The sequence below is a fragment of the Borostomias antarcticus genome (assembly GCF_949987555.1).
Source record: "Borostomias antarcticus genome assembly, chromosome: 3".
NCBI classification, from domain to species: Eukaryota; Metazoa; Chordata; class Actinopteri; order Stomiiformes; family Stomiidae; genus Borostomias; species Borostomias antarcticus.
The window spans coordinates 34,854,048-34,870,645 of NC_140236.1; the positions used below are offsets into that span (position 1 = coordinate 34,854,048).

The window sequence follows — 16,598 nt, forward strand, 5'->3', positions numbered from 1 at the left end:
ATTCACTCCTCTGGTCGGCAGTTGGCTTTCTAAAAGGTCTGGCGTGGCCCTGTGGTCCAGGCAATTTAGACAGCCCAGAGAGAAACGTTCTACAAGACGTCCCGAAGGCTTTCAAACACAGCAAGCGTTCAGGAAGTGTGGAGCAGGTAGCACCAGGTCCTCCGGGGAAGAGTCCTGTGATTTTTGAAGTCTCTATACCGTTTGAGGGAAGTCACACTCTATTGCCGTTCGAACGCTAACAGCGGGGGGTCGAGTTCAAATCGTGTCGTCGGGGTTGTTCTCGAAGAGGTCAAGACCACAGTGGACGAGTCTCTGGGCGGAGACGATGGCGTTGGTGATGAGGGACAGGGACTGGTTGACCGAGCGGCCGAGCGGCCGGTCCGGCGAGTGCTTGGCTGGCGGTCTGAGAGCCTCCGGGGCGAAACGCAGGATGGAGAAGCGAGGGTTCTTCCCCGGTAGGCTGTACAACAGGTTCCTGCAGGGGGACAGAGACACATGGTCACAGTAGGAACCCAAGTACACTTCCACTGCATGGACACTACACACTGGCGTGCGCATTTCGTTCTTGTCTCTGCACCCTTTTTGGCTATAAGGTACAAGTGATAATACAGTACACACACACACACACACACTAGTGTAAGTCATATATCACCCAAAACATAATGTCCAACAGAATATATCTATTTCTGCCCGAAAGACCCCCCCCCCCCCACACACACACACATAAACGCTAGTATTTCTCAGCTAGCGTAGGGCCGATCGATCCCACGGCGGCCCAACGGCGGGCCCCACACCGTGGCAGTTCTGAGGCGTGTTCCAGGCCTCTGGGCTCACGCGCGCACAGCACTCGTTTGTAGGTCAAAAAGCAGAGTCTCCATGCGGCTGAATTGCCCATTGATTTCCTCTAAACAGGCCGTATCGCGGTCCTCACAGAATAAATAAGGCAATTCTTCATCTGTAAACAGGTGGGTTTAGTCTGTCGCTGTGACCTTCCAGAGGTTCTATATGGGGCAGAACGATGCAGAAGCACGGAGTCTGATCCCGGTCTTCTCGACTGACAGGGAAAGCTGGTCAGGCTCACAATGGGTTTCAGTCCGACAGCTGCCTAAACAGCCTCTCGGGCAGGAGAGAATCTTATAAACACAACTGTTCTCTTATTCATGTGTAGAGCTGGAGGAAACGCTACGTTTTTCTGCCCACTCGAATGACCCGACAGAGGCTGAAAACTTTTAATAATGTCAGGCGTGAATCACTGCTCTATTCCTTCTCCCCCGAGACACAGGCTTATTTTCTTGCAAGTTTTTTTCTTCTACAAACATAGTTTGATATTTCTTTGCTGTGGTTATGATTTAAAAAAAAAAGCTTTTGAAACACCACCAAGTGTACAGGCAGACATCTCATATTGATCTGCGGGCTCTCTTGCAACCCAGCATCTTGTCTTAATCGAGGAAGGATTGTTTTTCACAACAGAGAGAATTGGTTTTAACTTGACCTGGTGGGTCCCAGGTGTGTGTCAGGGTCGGCCACGCCCTGGTGACAGGATCAACCACGCCCTGGCGACAGCATCAGGACCTTGCTTTAGTCTGCTGTCTGTCCTATGAGCGCAGGTCAAATACCTTAGCATAACAGACACACACACACACACACACACACACACACACCTGCAACACATACACACACACACACACATATACACACACACACAAACACACCTGCAACACACACACACACACACACACACACACCTGCAACACATACATACACACACACACACACACACACACACACAAATCTGCACTCATGTACACACATACACACACACACACACACACACAGCACTGTTTTCAAGGCCTCTCTCCTCTCCTGGCTACCTCAAAGACTAGATGACTGCCTAATGCTCATTATGGACCCACTATCGGTGTCCTGGTGCCCGTTCACAGTTCCTCTTCACTGTAAAGTATCCTCTGGTGTGTAGCATGTCTCCGATAGCACTTTCTGCAATACTGATTCATAATGCAAGAAGGGAGGTTTGCAGGTTTGTGACTAAGCACATTGTTTTGATTGATAGATTTACTGTACTGTAATAGTAATTTACTGTAATGGGAGATTAAACAGGAGGAATTCTCCTGGCAGCGCCGTTCTATCATACTCACGCTCGCGCGACGGCTACGCTAACGGGAAACAAGCCCCTTTTTGCATGTCAGTCGTGGGCCCTAGGCAGTGGGCTATGTGTAATTCAGCTGTCTGGTGTGGGCAGGCAGGCACTAAACTACGAGGTAATTAAACTTCTTCTGTTTGCCAACCCATGGATAATTAAGATATGCTAACACTGAGGGCGCCATGAAAGTAAATGTTTTTTTTTTTGTGTTTTTTAAGAATGTCCATTTCTTAGCGGGACACTTACTTCCCTTATTAACGAGTCCCATTAAACAGTAATGTTATCTGAGGATGATTGAGCAGCTCATTTTAGCGCCGGTGCTAATGGAGACCCAAGCTCAATCAGTATTGCCATTATCAAAGTAAACACAGCATTACATTAACATACATTAACCATCTACTCTGGCACCAGGGTTTATGAACAGGTACTCACGGAGATATTCACTCTGATAAGCCGTCGGTGCTGCTCTGATAGTATTTTCCATCGGGGTGGGATGGGTCATTGTGATACAGATTATTATAGTCAGTGTGAAGTCAATGGATTTCTATTTGTTATCAAGGCCACCTCAAGTTCAGGCTCAGTTTATATATATATATACACACGGGACCACATCTCGTAAACACCGCTTTATCCAGCTACGCCACCAAAAAGCTAGCGATTTGATGGCGCGGACGGCCGAGTAGTGAGTTTAACCAATCGAGCTCGGTTAGACCTATACAGAGGACTGAGCTGCAGTACCTGTAGACTCCAGGAGGGGGCTGGGGGACCAGGAAGCTCTTCTCCAGGTCGCGGAGCACGTCGTTCAGCATGCGGACGTGGGCGGGGTCTCTCTCCTTGGGGTCGTTGGCGGGACGCATAGACTCCGACTGCAGGAACGCTGAGCTCTCTCTCAGGGAGGCGGCGCTCGCTAGCAGACCTGGGGGGCTCCACCTGTCACCTGCGCACGCACACACACACGCACGTACGCGCACACACACACACACATACACACACACACACGCACACAGATTAAGATCGGAGAATAAAGTGTCTTATTGGCAGGCAGGGATCCAGGATTGGTCACCTAGTCACCATGAGTAAGTGCCTCCCAATTAGACCAAGGGGACACCTTAATGGCCCAAAGGTGATAATTGGTGTTAGAAGCTGGACACCTCATCGACACTGCTAGGTTTTTTAACTGCCATTGCTTTATTTGTATATATATTGTATTTTACTGCAAATAGCACAAGTTCAGAACTCACTTCATACTTCCCTTATCAGCGAGGGTCATCACATGGGTTGTGTGTGTTTGAGGTGATAATATCACACAGTGAGAGGGTTGTGTGTGTGTGAGAGAGGGGTAATATCACACTTGAGAGGGTTGTGTGTGTGTGTGTGTGTGTGTGTGTGTGTGTGTGTGTGTGTGTGTGTGTGTGGTAATATCACACATTGAGAGGGTTGTGTGTGTGTTTGAGGTGATAATATCACACAGTGAGAGGGTTGTGTGTGTTTGAGGTAATATCACAAGTGAGAGGGTTGTGTGTGTGAGAGAGAGGTAATATCACAAGTGAGAGGGTTGTATGTGTATTTGAGGTGATAATATCATATGGTGAGATGGTTGTATGCGAGTTTGAGGTACTGTAATAATATCACACAGTCAGAGGGTTGTGTGTGTGTGTGTGTTTGTTTGAGGTAATATCACACCGTGAGAGGGTTGTGTGTGTGTGTGTGTGTGTGTGTGTGTGTGTGTGTGTGTGTGTGTGTGTGTTTGAGGTACACATTGAGACGGTTGTGTGTGTTTGAGACAATGCCATGTCCCACATATAATATCGGATGATTAGTTGATATGGAACACATTCAATTACTCAGCAGGAAATTACAGCTTCGTTACGAAAACCCCCGACCACACACACACACACACACGCATGCACGCAAGCACACTCCAATATACGCCTTGCTGTCGAGTGTGTACAGATACTCCAATTGACACAGTCACTAATTACTCAGCTTATTCACAGAAAGATGCTCATTAGCAAATAAAAACAAAGCTACAATTGTACTCCGTGTAGTTCTGGGAATCAATTACATTACACTCCGGTTAATTAGGCTGCAATCTTTACTAGGTTACATAATTACTTGCCAGGTTTGATTACCATGTACTGTAATCCATAACTGAGTTATTGTTCCTGTTTTGGTGTGAGGACAACACAGCATGGTAACGCATTAACATGGATTTGTTACTTCATGCCCAAAGTTACCCGTTTCATGAAATACTTGTTTTTGCATTATGGTGTGTGTGTGTGTGTGTGCGCATGTGCGTGTGTGTGTGTATGTGTGAGAGAGAGAGGGATAGAGAGTCACAAGAGACTAGGCGTGCCGTGTGTGTGAACACACAGGGGATAGAGGAGAGAGAAGACAGGATAAAAATAGCATGAAAACTGTTCCCTCCTACAATTTGAAACGTCTCTCCGCTGAGGGAGTGCCAGTTATGAAACATGAGGGAGGATTGGTGTAATCCATCACGCGCTGTGACACGGAGAGACGTGCGGGGACGATGGCGTCGGCCCCGCCCCGGCCGAGGTTTGGGCCGGACAAAGGGAGGAGAGAGAGGAGATAACCCAGCAGAACACAGGGAGAGACCACCTTGAGAGAGACCTCGGACCACGTGGACACGGAGAACCCAGCAGAACACAGAGGGACCTTGAGGGAGAGCTCAGCGCGGGCCGTGGTGACATGGAGGAAGGCAGGGGGAGTTAAATGGGGGAGTTGTAAAAGCTCACACACACACACACACACGCACACACACACACACACACACGGGGGCCTCTACATGTTCACAGCGCATTCTTGTTTTTGAAATAAAGCTATTACGACCAAAGGATTTTTTTTTTTTTTAAGGGAACACCAAATGATTTTTTAAATAACAAAAAATGAAACTCGGAAGCTTTTCAATTAGCCACGCCTGCTTGATCTCCAGACAATCCATTATGGAACTTCATGAATAGTGCAGCTCAATCTGATGTCTGTGGAAATCCATTTGCTATTCTGGTTCCTCTCCCAGCATGGGAACAGTATTAAAAACCAAAGATAAGCACAGATGCCTAGAATTCTTTATTTACCTCTCCTTCTCTCGTACCCCCCCCGCTCCATCTCACCCCCCCCCCCCCCCCCCCCCACGCTCGTGTGCTTTAAATCACAGATAGAAGATAGATAACAGATAAAAGCTTTGTCTATATTTAATTCAACCTGTTTGCAGCTTTGCACGACAGCAGCTAAAAGCATTAGCTGTCTGACCCTGGAAGCAGAGAAGCAATGACAGGTAATAATCACCGCTGACAGGTAATAATCACCACACCTCCCTGTTATTCCTCTCCCACTGCTCCCTCCTCTTCATCCCATCTTCATCCCTGAATCGTCCTCATCACCCCCTCCCTATTCCTCCACCACCTCCATCTTCCTTCCCATCAGCTGTTTACTCCCCTTTCTCTCTCTCCATCTTTCTCTCTCTCCCTCTCTCATTTCCTCCAACTGCGTCTCCTCTCTCACTCTCTCTCCCTGTCTCTCTTTCTCCAAATATTCTCTCCACCCTCCCTCTCTCCCTCCCTCCCTCTGTCTCTCTCCCTCCCTCCCTCCCTCCCTCCCTCTCTCTCTCACCGACCTGTGTCCTGTCTCTCTCCCTCCCTCTCTCTCTCTCCCTCCCTCCCTCCCTCCCTCTCTCTCTCTCTCTCTCTCTCTCCCTCCCTCCCTCTCTCCCTCCCTCCCTCCCTCTCTCTCTCCCTCTCTCATACCTCCTCCCCAGACTCCAGTCATGATGAGTGCATTAGTCTTGGATTAAGCAGCAGTGTAACCACCATGCCTGGTACTATGTGAGGGGGGACCGACTGAGTGATTGATAATATCATACATATTACTTCACCAGGCACATCAGCAGTCTGCAGTCTCTCCATACGATTCCATCTGATGTTGAATCGTGAAAGAACTTCCATATTCAAAATGGTGGTAAACAAAAACAACAACAACAACAACAATGGAACTCCATCACTAAAACAGCTTTCCCTTTCAATGGAACCACAGGAAGTCGGGGTCACTAGGGCAGGACTTCTTTGTTCATGTAAGTGTGTTCTGATTGGGCAATTATTGTGAGTCACTCTGGATAAAAGCATCTGCTAAATGATTGTAATGTCATGTGGTTAATACCTGTTGTGTGCATGCATAATTACAGACGGCTTTTCTATGGTTGTCTGGCCATAGAACGAACTCCCATGGGTTATCTACGACTAGTCTGTGTATGTACTGTATGTTGTGTGTGTGTGTGTGTGTGTGTGTGTGTTGAGAGAGAAAGAGAATGTTTGAGAATGTGTGTATACAGTATATGAGGGTGTGTGTGTGTGTGTGTGTGTGTGTGTGTGACACGTGGATAAGTTGATATATGAGCCCTCCCCAGTTTTATTATGGACACTAAGCCAGCAGAGACAGGATTATGTGGTGATTATGTTCCTGTTCTCTGCCCACTGTCTGCATGCATATTTAACTTATTAAACAGACGCACAAGGTTGGCCTGTGTGTGTGTGTATCGGTGTGTGTGTGTGTGCGCGCACGTGTGTGTGTGTGGGGGGGGGGGGGTACAGCTACTGTCAAATCTACCTCAGGCTTGACACTAAAGAAGTCTGCATATCAACCCACTCCTCCCTGCTTCACCCTCACATCATTCAGGAAATATTACCCTTCATATTTTTCCTGCTTTTTTAGCGTTCATATACATTTTCCTTCCTCCTAGTGTTTCACCACTGAGAGTACACCCTCGTTAGAAATTAGTGACCCTTTTCTTGGCAGTCGAACTGCAAAAACGCCTATGAAATATTAATCAACTACTCAACGTCAGCATGAAAATACAGTAATAGTTCAAGGGCTCAAACGGGTGAACTTTGCTTCCCTCGGGAAACTTAAGGATCGGATCTTATATTTTTTTCGCCTGGCCTTGACCAGATCTGGCACTGGCAACCGTGCGCCCTGCCCGCCTGAGTCTAGGCCTTCTGTCCCCCTCTGTGATAGGCTGCGCCTGATGTGTGGGAGGTCCTGGAGCAGAGGACGGTTGTCCTCCAGTCCAAGGCTGGAGGCAGGGGAAGAAAGATGACCGGCGTCTGATTTGAATTTTACAAATGCAGAAATCAAGGTCACCGGGCTGCGGAGCCGCTAGGCGTGATAGAGGCGGTCGATACGTCCACCTAAACAGATGATCCGCCTCTAAATCATCCTTATGGGAGAGAGAGAGAGAGAGGGAGGGAGAGAGGGAGGGAGTGTGGGAGGTATGGAGATGTACAGAATGTGTATGTATGTGTGTGCATCTGTGTGTGTGCATGTGTGTGTGTGTGTATGTGTGTGTGTATGTGTGCATATGTGAGTGGGTGTGTGTGTGTGTGTGTGTGTGTGTGTGTGTGTGTGTGTGTGTGCGTGTGTGTGTGCGTGTATGTATATGTGTGCATATGTGTGTGTGTGTGTGTGTGTGTGTGTGTGTGTGTGTGTGTGTGTGTGTGTGTGTGTGTGTGTGTGTGTGTGCGTGCGTGTGTGTGTGTGCGATTCGGTGCGGTGCTCCCTAGCTAGCTAGCTGTCCGGTTAGCCGGCTTGGAAGCCAGATAGCTGAGCTAGCCAGATGAGTGATGTTACTGCATAGAGCCCCAGGAGCACGGTGCTTAGTGAACACAGGGCTGAGGGGCCATATAACAGACAGGGGCCATACACCAGACAGGGGCCACACACCAGACAGGGGCCACACACCAGACAGGTGCCACACACCAGACAGGGGCCACACACCAGACAGGTGCCACACACCAGACAGGGGCCACACACCAGACAGGGGCCATATAACAGACAGGGGCCACACACCAGACAGGGGCCATATAACAGACAGGGGCCACACACCAGACAGGGGTCACACACCAGAAAGGGGCCACACACCAGACAGGGGCCATATAACAGACAGGGGCCACACACCACAGGGGCCACACACCAGACAGGGGCCACACACCAGACAGGGGCCACACACCAGACAGGGGCCACACACCAGACAGGGGCCACACACCAGACAGGGGCCACACACCAGACAGGTGCCACACACCAGACAGGGCCATATAACAGACAGGGGCCACTCACCAGACAGGGGCCACTCACCAGACAGGGACCACACACCAGACAGGGACCACACACCAGACAGGGGCCACTCACCAGACAGGGACCACACACCAGACAGGGACCACACACCAGACAGGGGCCACACACCAGACAGGGGCCACACACCAGACAGGGGCCACACACCAGACAGGGACCACACACCAGACAGGGGCCATTTAACAGACAGGGGCCACACAAGACAGGGGTCACACACCAGACAGGGGCCACACACCAGACAGGGACCACACACCAGACAGGGGCCACACACCAGACAGGTGCCACACACCAGACAGGGGCCATATAACAGTCAGGGGCCACACACCAGACAGGGGCCACACACCAGACAGGGGCCACACACCAGAAAGGGGCCACACACCAGACAGGGGCCACATAACAGACAGGGGCCACACACCAGAAAGGGGCCATATAACAGACAGGGGCCACACACCAGACAGGGGCCCTATAACAGACAGGGGCCACACACCAGACAGGGGCCCTATAACAGACAGGGGCCACACACCAGAAAGGGGCCATATAACAGACAGGGGCCACACACCAGACAGGGGCCACATAACAGACAGGGGCCACACACCAGACAGGGGCCACACACCAGACAGGGGCCATATAACAGACAGGGGCCACACACCAGACAGGGGCCATATAACAGACAGGGGCCATATAACAGACAGGGGCCACACACCAGACAGGGGCCATATAACAGACAGGGGCCACACACCAGACAGGGGCCACACACCAGACAGGCTTCACTGACTTCCCTCTGCAGCGGCCGTCACACTCGTTTCCCATTCAGTCACACTTCCTGGTTCTGCTGGCTAAGCGTCTATCTAACAACGTTTCTAACGTTTCTAACGCCATTAATAATCGGCAGGCCTTCGGCCATCTATAACGCCTTGCTGCTCGCAATGTTGTTTTTTTTCTGTTCTGTGTCGTTTTAATTTTGTCTCGTGTTGTATTGCCATTTTAATGTATTACTGTAAAGCACTCTGTGCATCCGTGCTGTGAAGAGCGCTATATAAATAAAGCTTACTTACTTACTTACTAATATAAACAGGACAAAAATAATAGCATTTTGTTTACCTTTAAATCAGTGGTTGATATTTCGGTTGAATAGCATGCGATTCCATTCTCCCCAATTAGTGAGTGAAATACTCACGGTCATTTCTGCACAGCCCCGTTCTGCAGCCACGCTAATCTGGAAGACGAGCGCTCGCACAACAGGGTGAGTCGAGTCTGGGGGTCAAACCAGCGACCTTCCGCGTGGGAACCCAAACACGTACCACTAGACCAAAGATGAATGAACTTCCCTCGATCCCGGGCGGGGCGGGGGGCGGGGGGGGAGGGGGATATTCAGGCTTTTTCAATTCCGAGGCGGCATGGCTACTCGATACCGCTCTGTCATTTCAAACCAGCTCTGCTATCCCGCTGACCTTTGAGCTTGTTCTGGACGTCCAGCGAGATGTCCAGCGGGCAGATGGGCAGGACCGGGTCGTTAACCAATCGAAAGATGGCCTCAGCTGTCATCTGGAGATAAAAAAACAACATTCTATTGTTAGTTGTTAGTCAGTCTTTATTGTGTCTGGCAATATTTACCTCAGGGCCGGGCCATATGCTGTTTCAATGCCACTCGCGGAGGGTTACTCAGCTTTGTCTCGGGCAGATAACACCCTCGGGCATTGAAACAGCATATTGCCCGGCCCCGAGGTAAATATCCCTTACATACATCAGAGAGAGAGGGAGGTCCAGCGCTAGAGGCTGGAGAGAGAGAGAGAGAGAGAGAGAGAGAGAGAGAGAGAGAGAGAGAGAGAGAGAGAGAGAGGGAAAGAGAGAGGGAAAGAGAGAGAGAGAGAGGGAGGGAGAGAGATAAAGGGAGAGAGAGAGAGGGAGGGAGAGAGAGAGAGGGAGGGAGCGAGAGAGGGAGAGAGAGGGAGGGAGCGAGAGAGGGAGAGAGAGGGAGGGAGAGAGAGAGGGAGAAAGAAAGAGAGAGATGGAGAAAAAGAGGCATGGAGAGAGAGAGAGAGAGAGAGAGAGAGAGAGGGAGAGAGTCTTTATTGTGTCTGGTAAGGAATGCTTGTTGAGCACTTCTTATTGCCTGCCTAGCTTACGATACATTAGTGTAATCAAACCTGTCCCCAGTAAAGGGTTAAACATGGCATTTGCTTTCATTTAATGGAAAATATTTTGACAGTCACCCATCACTTCAAAACATGACTGAATCTCGATGGAATCTACTATAGCAGCCATCAGTGTGTGTGTATAGTATGTGTGTGCATGTGTCAAAGAGCATTTGTGTGTGTGTGTGTGTGTGTGTGTGTGTGTGTGCATGTGTGTGTGTGTGCATGTGTATGGCTAGAAAGTCTAGAGAGTGAGGAAAGGTCAGTTCGCAGCAGTGTGTCATCTAGATGATGAGCCATGACCTCACTGTGCAGCCCCTGACCCGGAGACCTCCGTTACTCTGCTCCGTCACACACACACACACACACACACACACACACACACACACACACACACACACACACACACACTCTTTGACACATACACGCTCACGCACGCACACACACACACACACGTGCGCACACACACACGTGCACACACACACGTGCACACACACACACACACGTGCACACACACGTGCACACTAACCCCCATAACCCCGGTCTCCGAGGCCCACTCATCCTGTCACTGAGGAGTCCATTCAGAGGCTGAGGGGGAGGCGGGTCCTGGGGGGTCCTGGGGGGTACAGGAGTCTGCCTCTAGGGCAGGGCAGAGAGGTGGGGGTCCTGGGGGGTACAGGCGTCTGCCTCTAGGGCAGGGCAGAGAGGTGGGGGTCCTGGGGGGTACAGACGTCTGCCTCTAGGGCAGGGCAGAGAGGTGGGGGTCCTGGGGGGTACAGGCGTCTGCCTCTAGGGCAGGGCAGAGAGGGGGGGGTCCTGGGGGGTACAGGCGTCTGCCTCTAGGGCAGGGCAGAGAGGTGGGGGTCCTGGGGGGTACAGGGGTCTGCCTCTAGGGCAGGGCAGAGAGGTGGGGGTCCTGGGGGGTACAGGCGTCTGCCTCTAGGGCAGGGCAGAGAGGTGGGGGTCCTGGGGGGTACAGGCGTCTGCCTCTAGGGCAGGGCAGAGAGGTGGGGGTCCTGGGGGGTACAGGCGTCTGCCTCTAGGGCAGGGCAGAGAGGTGGGGGTCCTAGGGGGTACAGGTGTCTGCCTCTAGGGCAGGGCAGAGAGGTTGGGGTCCTGGGGGGTACAGGCGTCTGCCTCTAGGGCAGGGCAGAGAGGGGGGGGGGGGGGTCCTGGGGGGTACAGGTGTCTGCCTCTAGGGCAGGGCAGAGAGGTGGGGGTCCTGGGGGGTACAGGCGTCTGCCTCTAGGGCAGGGCAGAGAGGTGGGGGTCCTGGGGGGTACAGGCGTCTGCCTCTAGGGCAGGGCAGAGAGGTGGGGGTCCTGGGGGGTACAGGCGTCTGCCTCTAGGGCAGGGCAGAGAGGTGGGGGTCCTGGGGGGTACAGGCGTCTGCCTCTAGGGCAGGGCAGAGAGGTGGGGGTCCTGGGGGGTACAGGCGTCTGCCTCTAGGGCAGGGCAGAGAGGTGGGGGTCCTGGGGGGTACAGGTGTCTGCCTCTAGGGCAGGGCAGAGAGGTGGGGGTCCTGGGGGGTACAGGCGTCTGCCTCTAGGGCAGGGCAGAGAGGTGGGGGTCCTGGGGGGTACAGGCGTCTGCCTCTAGGGCAGGGCAGAGAGGTGGGGGTCCTGGGGGGTACAGGCGTCTGCCTCTAGGGCAGGGCAGAGAGGTGGGGGTCCTGGGGGGTACAGGCGTCTGCCTCTAGGGCAGGGCAGAGAGGTGGGGGTCCTGGGGGGTACAGGCGTCTGCCTCTAGGGCAGGGCAGAGAGGTGGGGGTCCTGGGGGGTACAGGCGTCTGCCTCTAGGGCAGGGCTGAGAGGTGGGGGTCCTGGGGGGTACAGGCGTCTGCCTCTAGGGCAGGGCAGAGAGGTGGGGGTCCTGGGGGGTACAGGCGTCTGCCTCTAGGGCAGGGCTGAGAGGTGGGGGTCCTGGGGGGTACAGGCGTCTGCCTCTAGCAGAAAGTTGATCACACTAAATATTTGGGTATATGGCTTGACTCTGAATTATCTTTTCAATACCACATCAAGCACACTGTTAAGAAAATGAACATCAGTACGGGTATTATCTATCGCTCAAGAAATTGCTTTACTTTGCATCACAACTTGCTTTACTTTGCATCACAACTCATTCTGTCAATATTGGACTATGCTGATGTTGTTTATCAAGTCGCCTCCAAGACAAATCTTCTTCCTCTTAATGTTGCATATAATAGACTTTGTAGATTTGTCCTTGGGTGCCCTTTTTTAACTCATCACTGTTCAATGTATGAATCTCTTCACTGGCCATCTCCTACTCTGAGAAGACAGAGACACTGGTTTCAACTCATCTTTAAATGTATACACTTTAATTATCCTTGCTATCTAAAACAGCTAATGGTTCCATTCTCCTCTACCTATCAATTGAGACACTCTGTCCAGCCAGTAAACATTCGATCCAAATCTTCTCTTAACATGTTTAAACATGCCCTGGATTTGCACTTTAAGTTAAGTTGTTCTTGTCTGTGACTGTAACGGTCTCTTTAATGTACCACACTATCACTGCCATTAATAGATCTGTTAATAACTGAAATATACATATATAGCTAATATTTTGTTCCTACCTTGATTCTTTAGCCTGCGTTGGTACTTTTTTGTGGTCCTGTTTTTGGTCTTTCCTGTCCGTTCCCTTGTTTGTTCGAGTGCTGTGCTTATTATGTTATGTCTCATGCTTGTTAAGTTTAATGTTTGTTACTTTATGTTTGCCACTTTAGTATCCTATTGTCTTTGTTTATTATTGTATTTTTGCCCTAGGACCCCCTCGACAACGAGATGGCCCATTACTCCTAATAAAGAATGTATTTATTAACTAGTGCAGGACACGCTCCCCTCCTTGCCCTTAGCGGGGTTTTTCGTGGCTCAGAATGGGTCTTTGGGGGGTGATGAGCACAACATTTTTTGGGGGGAAACCTCCGTTTTATGCTGAGTAGCCTACCAGCATGTATAGACCTATATTCTACCAGCATATATAGACCTATATTCTACCAGCATATATAGACCTATATTCTACCAGCATATATAGACCTATATTCTGACTGAGCTCACTTTTCACAATCGCAGGAAATCTCCTGACATGACACAAAATTGATATGAAACCAACATGTTTAAGATACTGATAACCTGTTAATTAATTAATCTTGATTGCTAGTGGTCCAAACCATGGACAAGCTATCAAACACATTTGGAGAGGATTTTGAATTGTTATTTTTATTCTCAATTTTTAGCATTTTGGCAGTGGTGATTTTCCTTTGGCTCTGGCTAAAATCTCTTTGGGGGCGCCAAAAATGTCTCTATGCAGGAAAGACCCTGCCTTCACCTCTGAACAACCATGACATGAGGCTGGAACCATACAGTAGGAAGACACTTCTCTAAACAGAGAATGATAGCTGTCCCCAGATGTGAAGTGTAGTTAGTACAAGACGCTCTGGAGTCATACTCTGGTATTAGAGTACTGATTTAGACCTGGAGTCATACTCTGGTATTAGAGCACTGATTTAGATCTGGAGTCATACTCTGGTATTAGAGCACTGATTTAGACCTGGAGTCATACTCTGGTATTAGAGTACTGATTTAGACCTGGAGTCATACTCTGGTATTAGAGTACTGATTTAGACCTGGAGTCATACTCTGGTATTAGAGCACTGATTTAGATCTGGAGTCATACTCTGGTATTAGAGCACTGATTTAGACCTGGAGTCATACTCTGGTATTAGAGCACTGATTTAGACCTGGAGTCATACTCTGGTATTAGAGTACTGATTTAGACCTGGAGTCATACTCTGGTATCAGAGTACTGATTTAGACCTGGAGTCATACTCTGGTATTAGAGCACTGATTTAGATCTGGAGTCATACTCTGGTATTAGAGTACTGATTTAGACCTGGAGTCATACTCTGGTATTAGAGTACTGATTTAGACCTGGAGTCATACTCTGGTATTAGAGTACTGATTTAGACCTGGAGTCATACTCTGGGTATTAGAGTACTGATTTAGACCTGTAGTCATACTCTGGTATCAGAGTACTGATTTAGACCTGGAGTCATACTCTGGTATTAGAGTACTGATTTAGACCTGGAGTCATACTCTGGTATTAGAGTACTGATTTAGATCTGGAGTCATACTCTGGTATCAGAGTACTGATTTAGACCTGGAGTCATACTCTGGTATTAGAGCACTGATTTAGACCTGGAGTCATACTCTGGTATCAGAGCACTGATTTAGACCTGGAGTCATACTCTGGGTATTAGAGTACTGATTTAGATCTGGAGTCATACTCTGGTATCAGAGTACTGATTTAGATCTGGAGTCATACTCTGGTATTAGAGTACTGATTTAGACCCGGAGTCATACTCTGGTATTAGAGCACTGATTTAGACCTGGAGTCATACTCTGGTATTAGAGTACTGATTTAGACCTGGAGTCATACTCTGGGTATTAGAGTACTGATTTAGACCTGGAGTCATACTCTGGGTATTAGAGTACTGATTTAGACCTGGAGTCATACTCTGGGTATTAGAGTACTGATTTAGATCTGGAGTCATACTCTGGTATTAGAGTACTGATTTAGACCTGGAGTCATACTCTGGTATTAGAGTACTGATTTAGACCTGGAGTCATACTCTGGTATTAGAGTACTGATTTAGACCTGGAGTCATACTCTGGTATCAGAGTACTGATTTAGACCTGGAGTCATACTCTGGGTATTAGAGTACTGATTTAGACCTGGAGTCATACTCTGGTATTAGAGTACTGATTTAGACCTGGAGTCATACTCTGGTATTAGAGTACTGATTTAGACCTGGAGTCATACTCTGGTATCAGAGCACTGATTTAGACCTGGAGTCATACTCTGGTATTAGAGTACTGATTTAGACCTGGAGTCATACTCTGGTATTAGAGTACTGATTTAGACCTGGAGTCATACTCTGGTATTAGAGTACTGATTTAGACCTGGAGTCATACTCTGGTATTAGAGTACTGATTTAGACCTGGAGTCATACTCTGGGTATTAGATTACTGATTTAGATCTGGAGTCATACTCTGGTATTAGAGTACTGATTTAGACCTGGAGTCATACTCTGGTATTAGAGTACTGATTTAGATTTGGAGTCATACTCTGGGTATTAGAGTACTGATTTAGACATGGAGTCATACTCTGGTATTAGAGTACTGATTTAGACCTGGAGTCATACTCTGGTATTAGAGTACTGATTTAGACCTGGAGTCATACTCTGGTATTAGAGTACTGATTTAGATTTGGAGTCATACTCTGGGTATTAGAGTACTGATTTAGACATGGAGTCATACTCTGGTATTAGAGTACTGATTTAGACCTGGAGTCATACTCTGGGTATTAGAGTACTGATTTATATCTGGAGTCATACTCTGGGTATTAGAGTACTGATTTAGACCTGGAGTCATACTCTGGTATTAGAGTACTGATTTAGACCTGGAGTCATACTCTGGGTATTAGAGCACTGATTTAGACCTGGAGTCATACTCTGGTATTAGAGTACTGATTTAGACCTGGAGTCATACTCTGGTATTAGAGTACTGATTTAGACCTGGAGTCATACTCTGGGTATTAGAGTACTGATTTAGACCTGGAGTCATACTCTGGGTATTAGAGTACTGATTTAGACCTGGAGTCATACTCTGGGTATTAGAGTACTGATTTAGACCTGGAGTCATACTCTGGTATTAGAGTACTGATTTAGATCTGGAGTCATACTCTGGTATTAGAGTACTGATTTAGACCTGGAGTCATACTCTGGTATCAGAGCACTGATTTAGACCTGGAGTCATACTCTGGTATTAGAGTACTGATTTAGACCTGGAGTCATACTCTGGTATTAGAGTACTGATTTAGACCTGGAGTCATACTCTGGTATTAGAGTACTGATTTAGACCTGGAGTCATACTCTGGTATTAGAGTACTGATTTAGACCTGGAGTCATACTCTGGTATTAGAGTACTGATTTAGACCTGGAGTCATACTCTGGTATTAGAGCACTGATTTAGACCTGGAGTCATACTCTGGTATTAGAGTACTGATTTAGACCTGGAGTCATACTCTGGGTATTAGAGTACTGATTTAGACCTGGAGTCAGGGCTGGACTGGGACAAAAAATC

The 16,598-nt window shown here is 48.8% G+C and overlaps 1 protein-coding gene across 1 annotated transcript in view; it reads right to left on the reverse strand.

The window, feature by feature from the left end:
* Positions 1-255: 255 nt before the first annotated feature.
* Positions 256-16,598, reverse strand: part of naaladl2 (N-acetylated alpha-linked acidic dipeptidase like 2) — a gene marked incomplete at both ends in the record, with an annotated part of 185,844 nt that continues 169,501 nt past the window's right edge. Inside the window, 3 exons of the mRNA XM_084436165.1 lie at positions 256-475; positions 2,897-3,095; positions 9,754-9,847. Of these exons, the coding sequence (XP_084292291.1) occupies positions 256-475; positions 2,897-3,095; positions 9,754-9,847 (513 nt within the window). The remainder of the gene's footprint in view (positions 476-2,896; positions 3,096-9,753; positions 9,848-16,598) is intronic.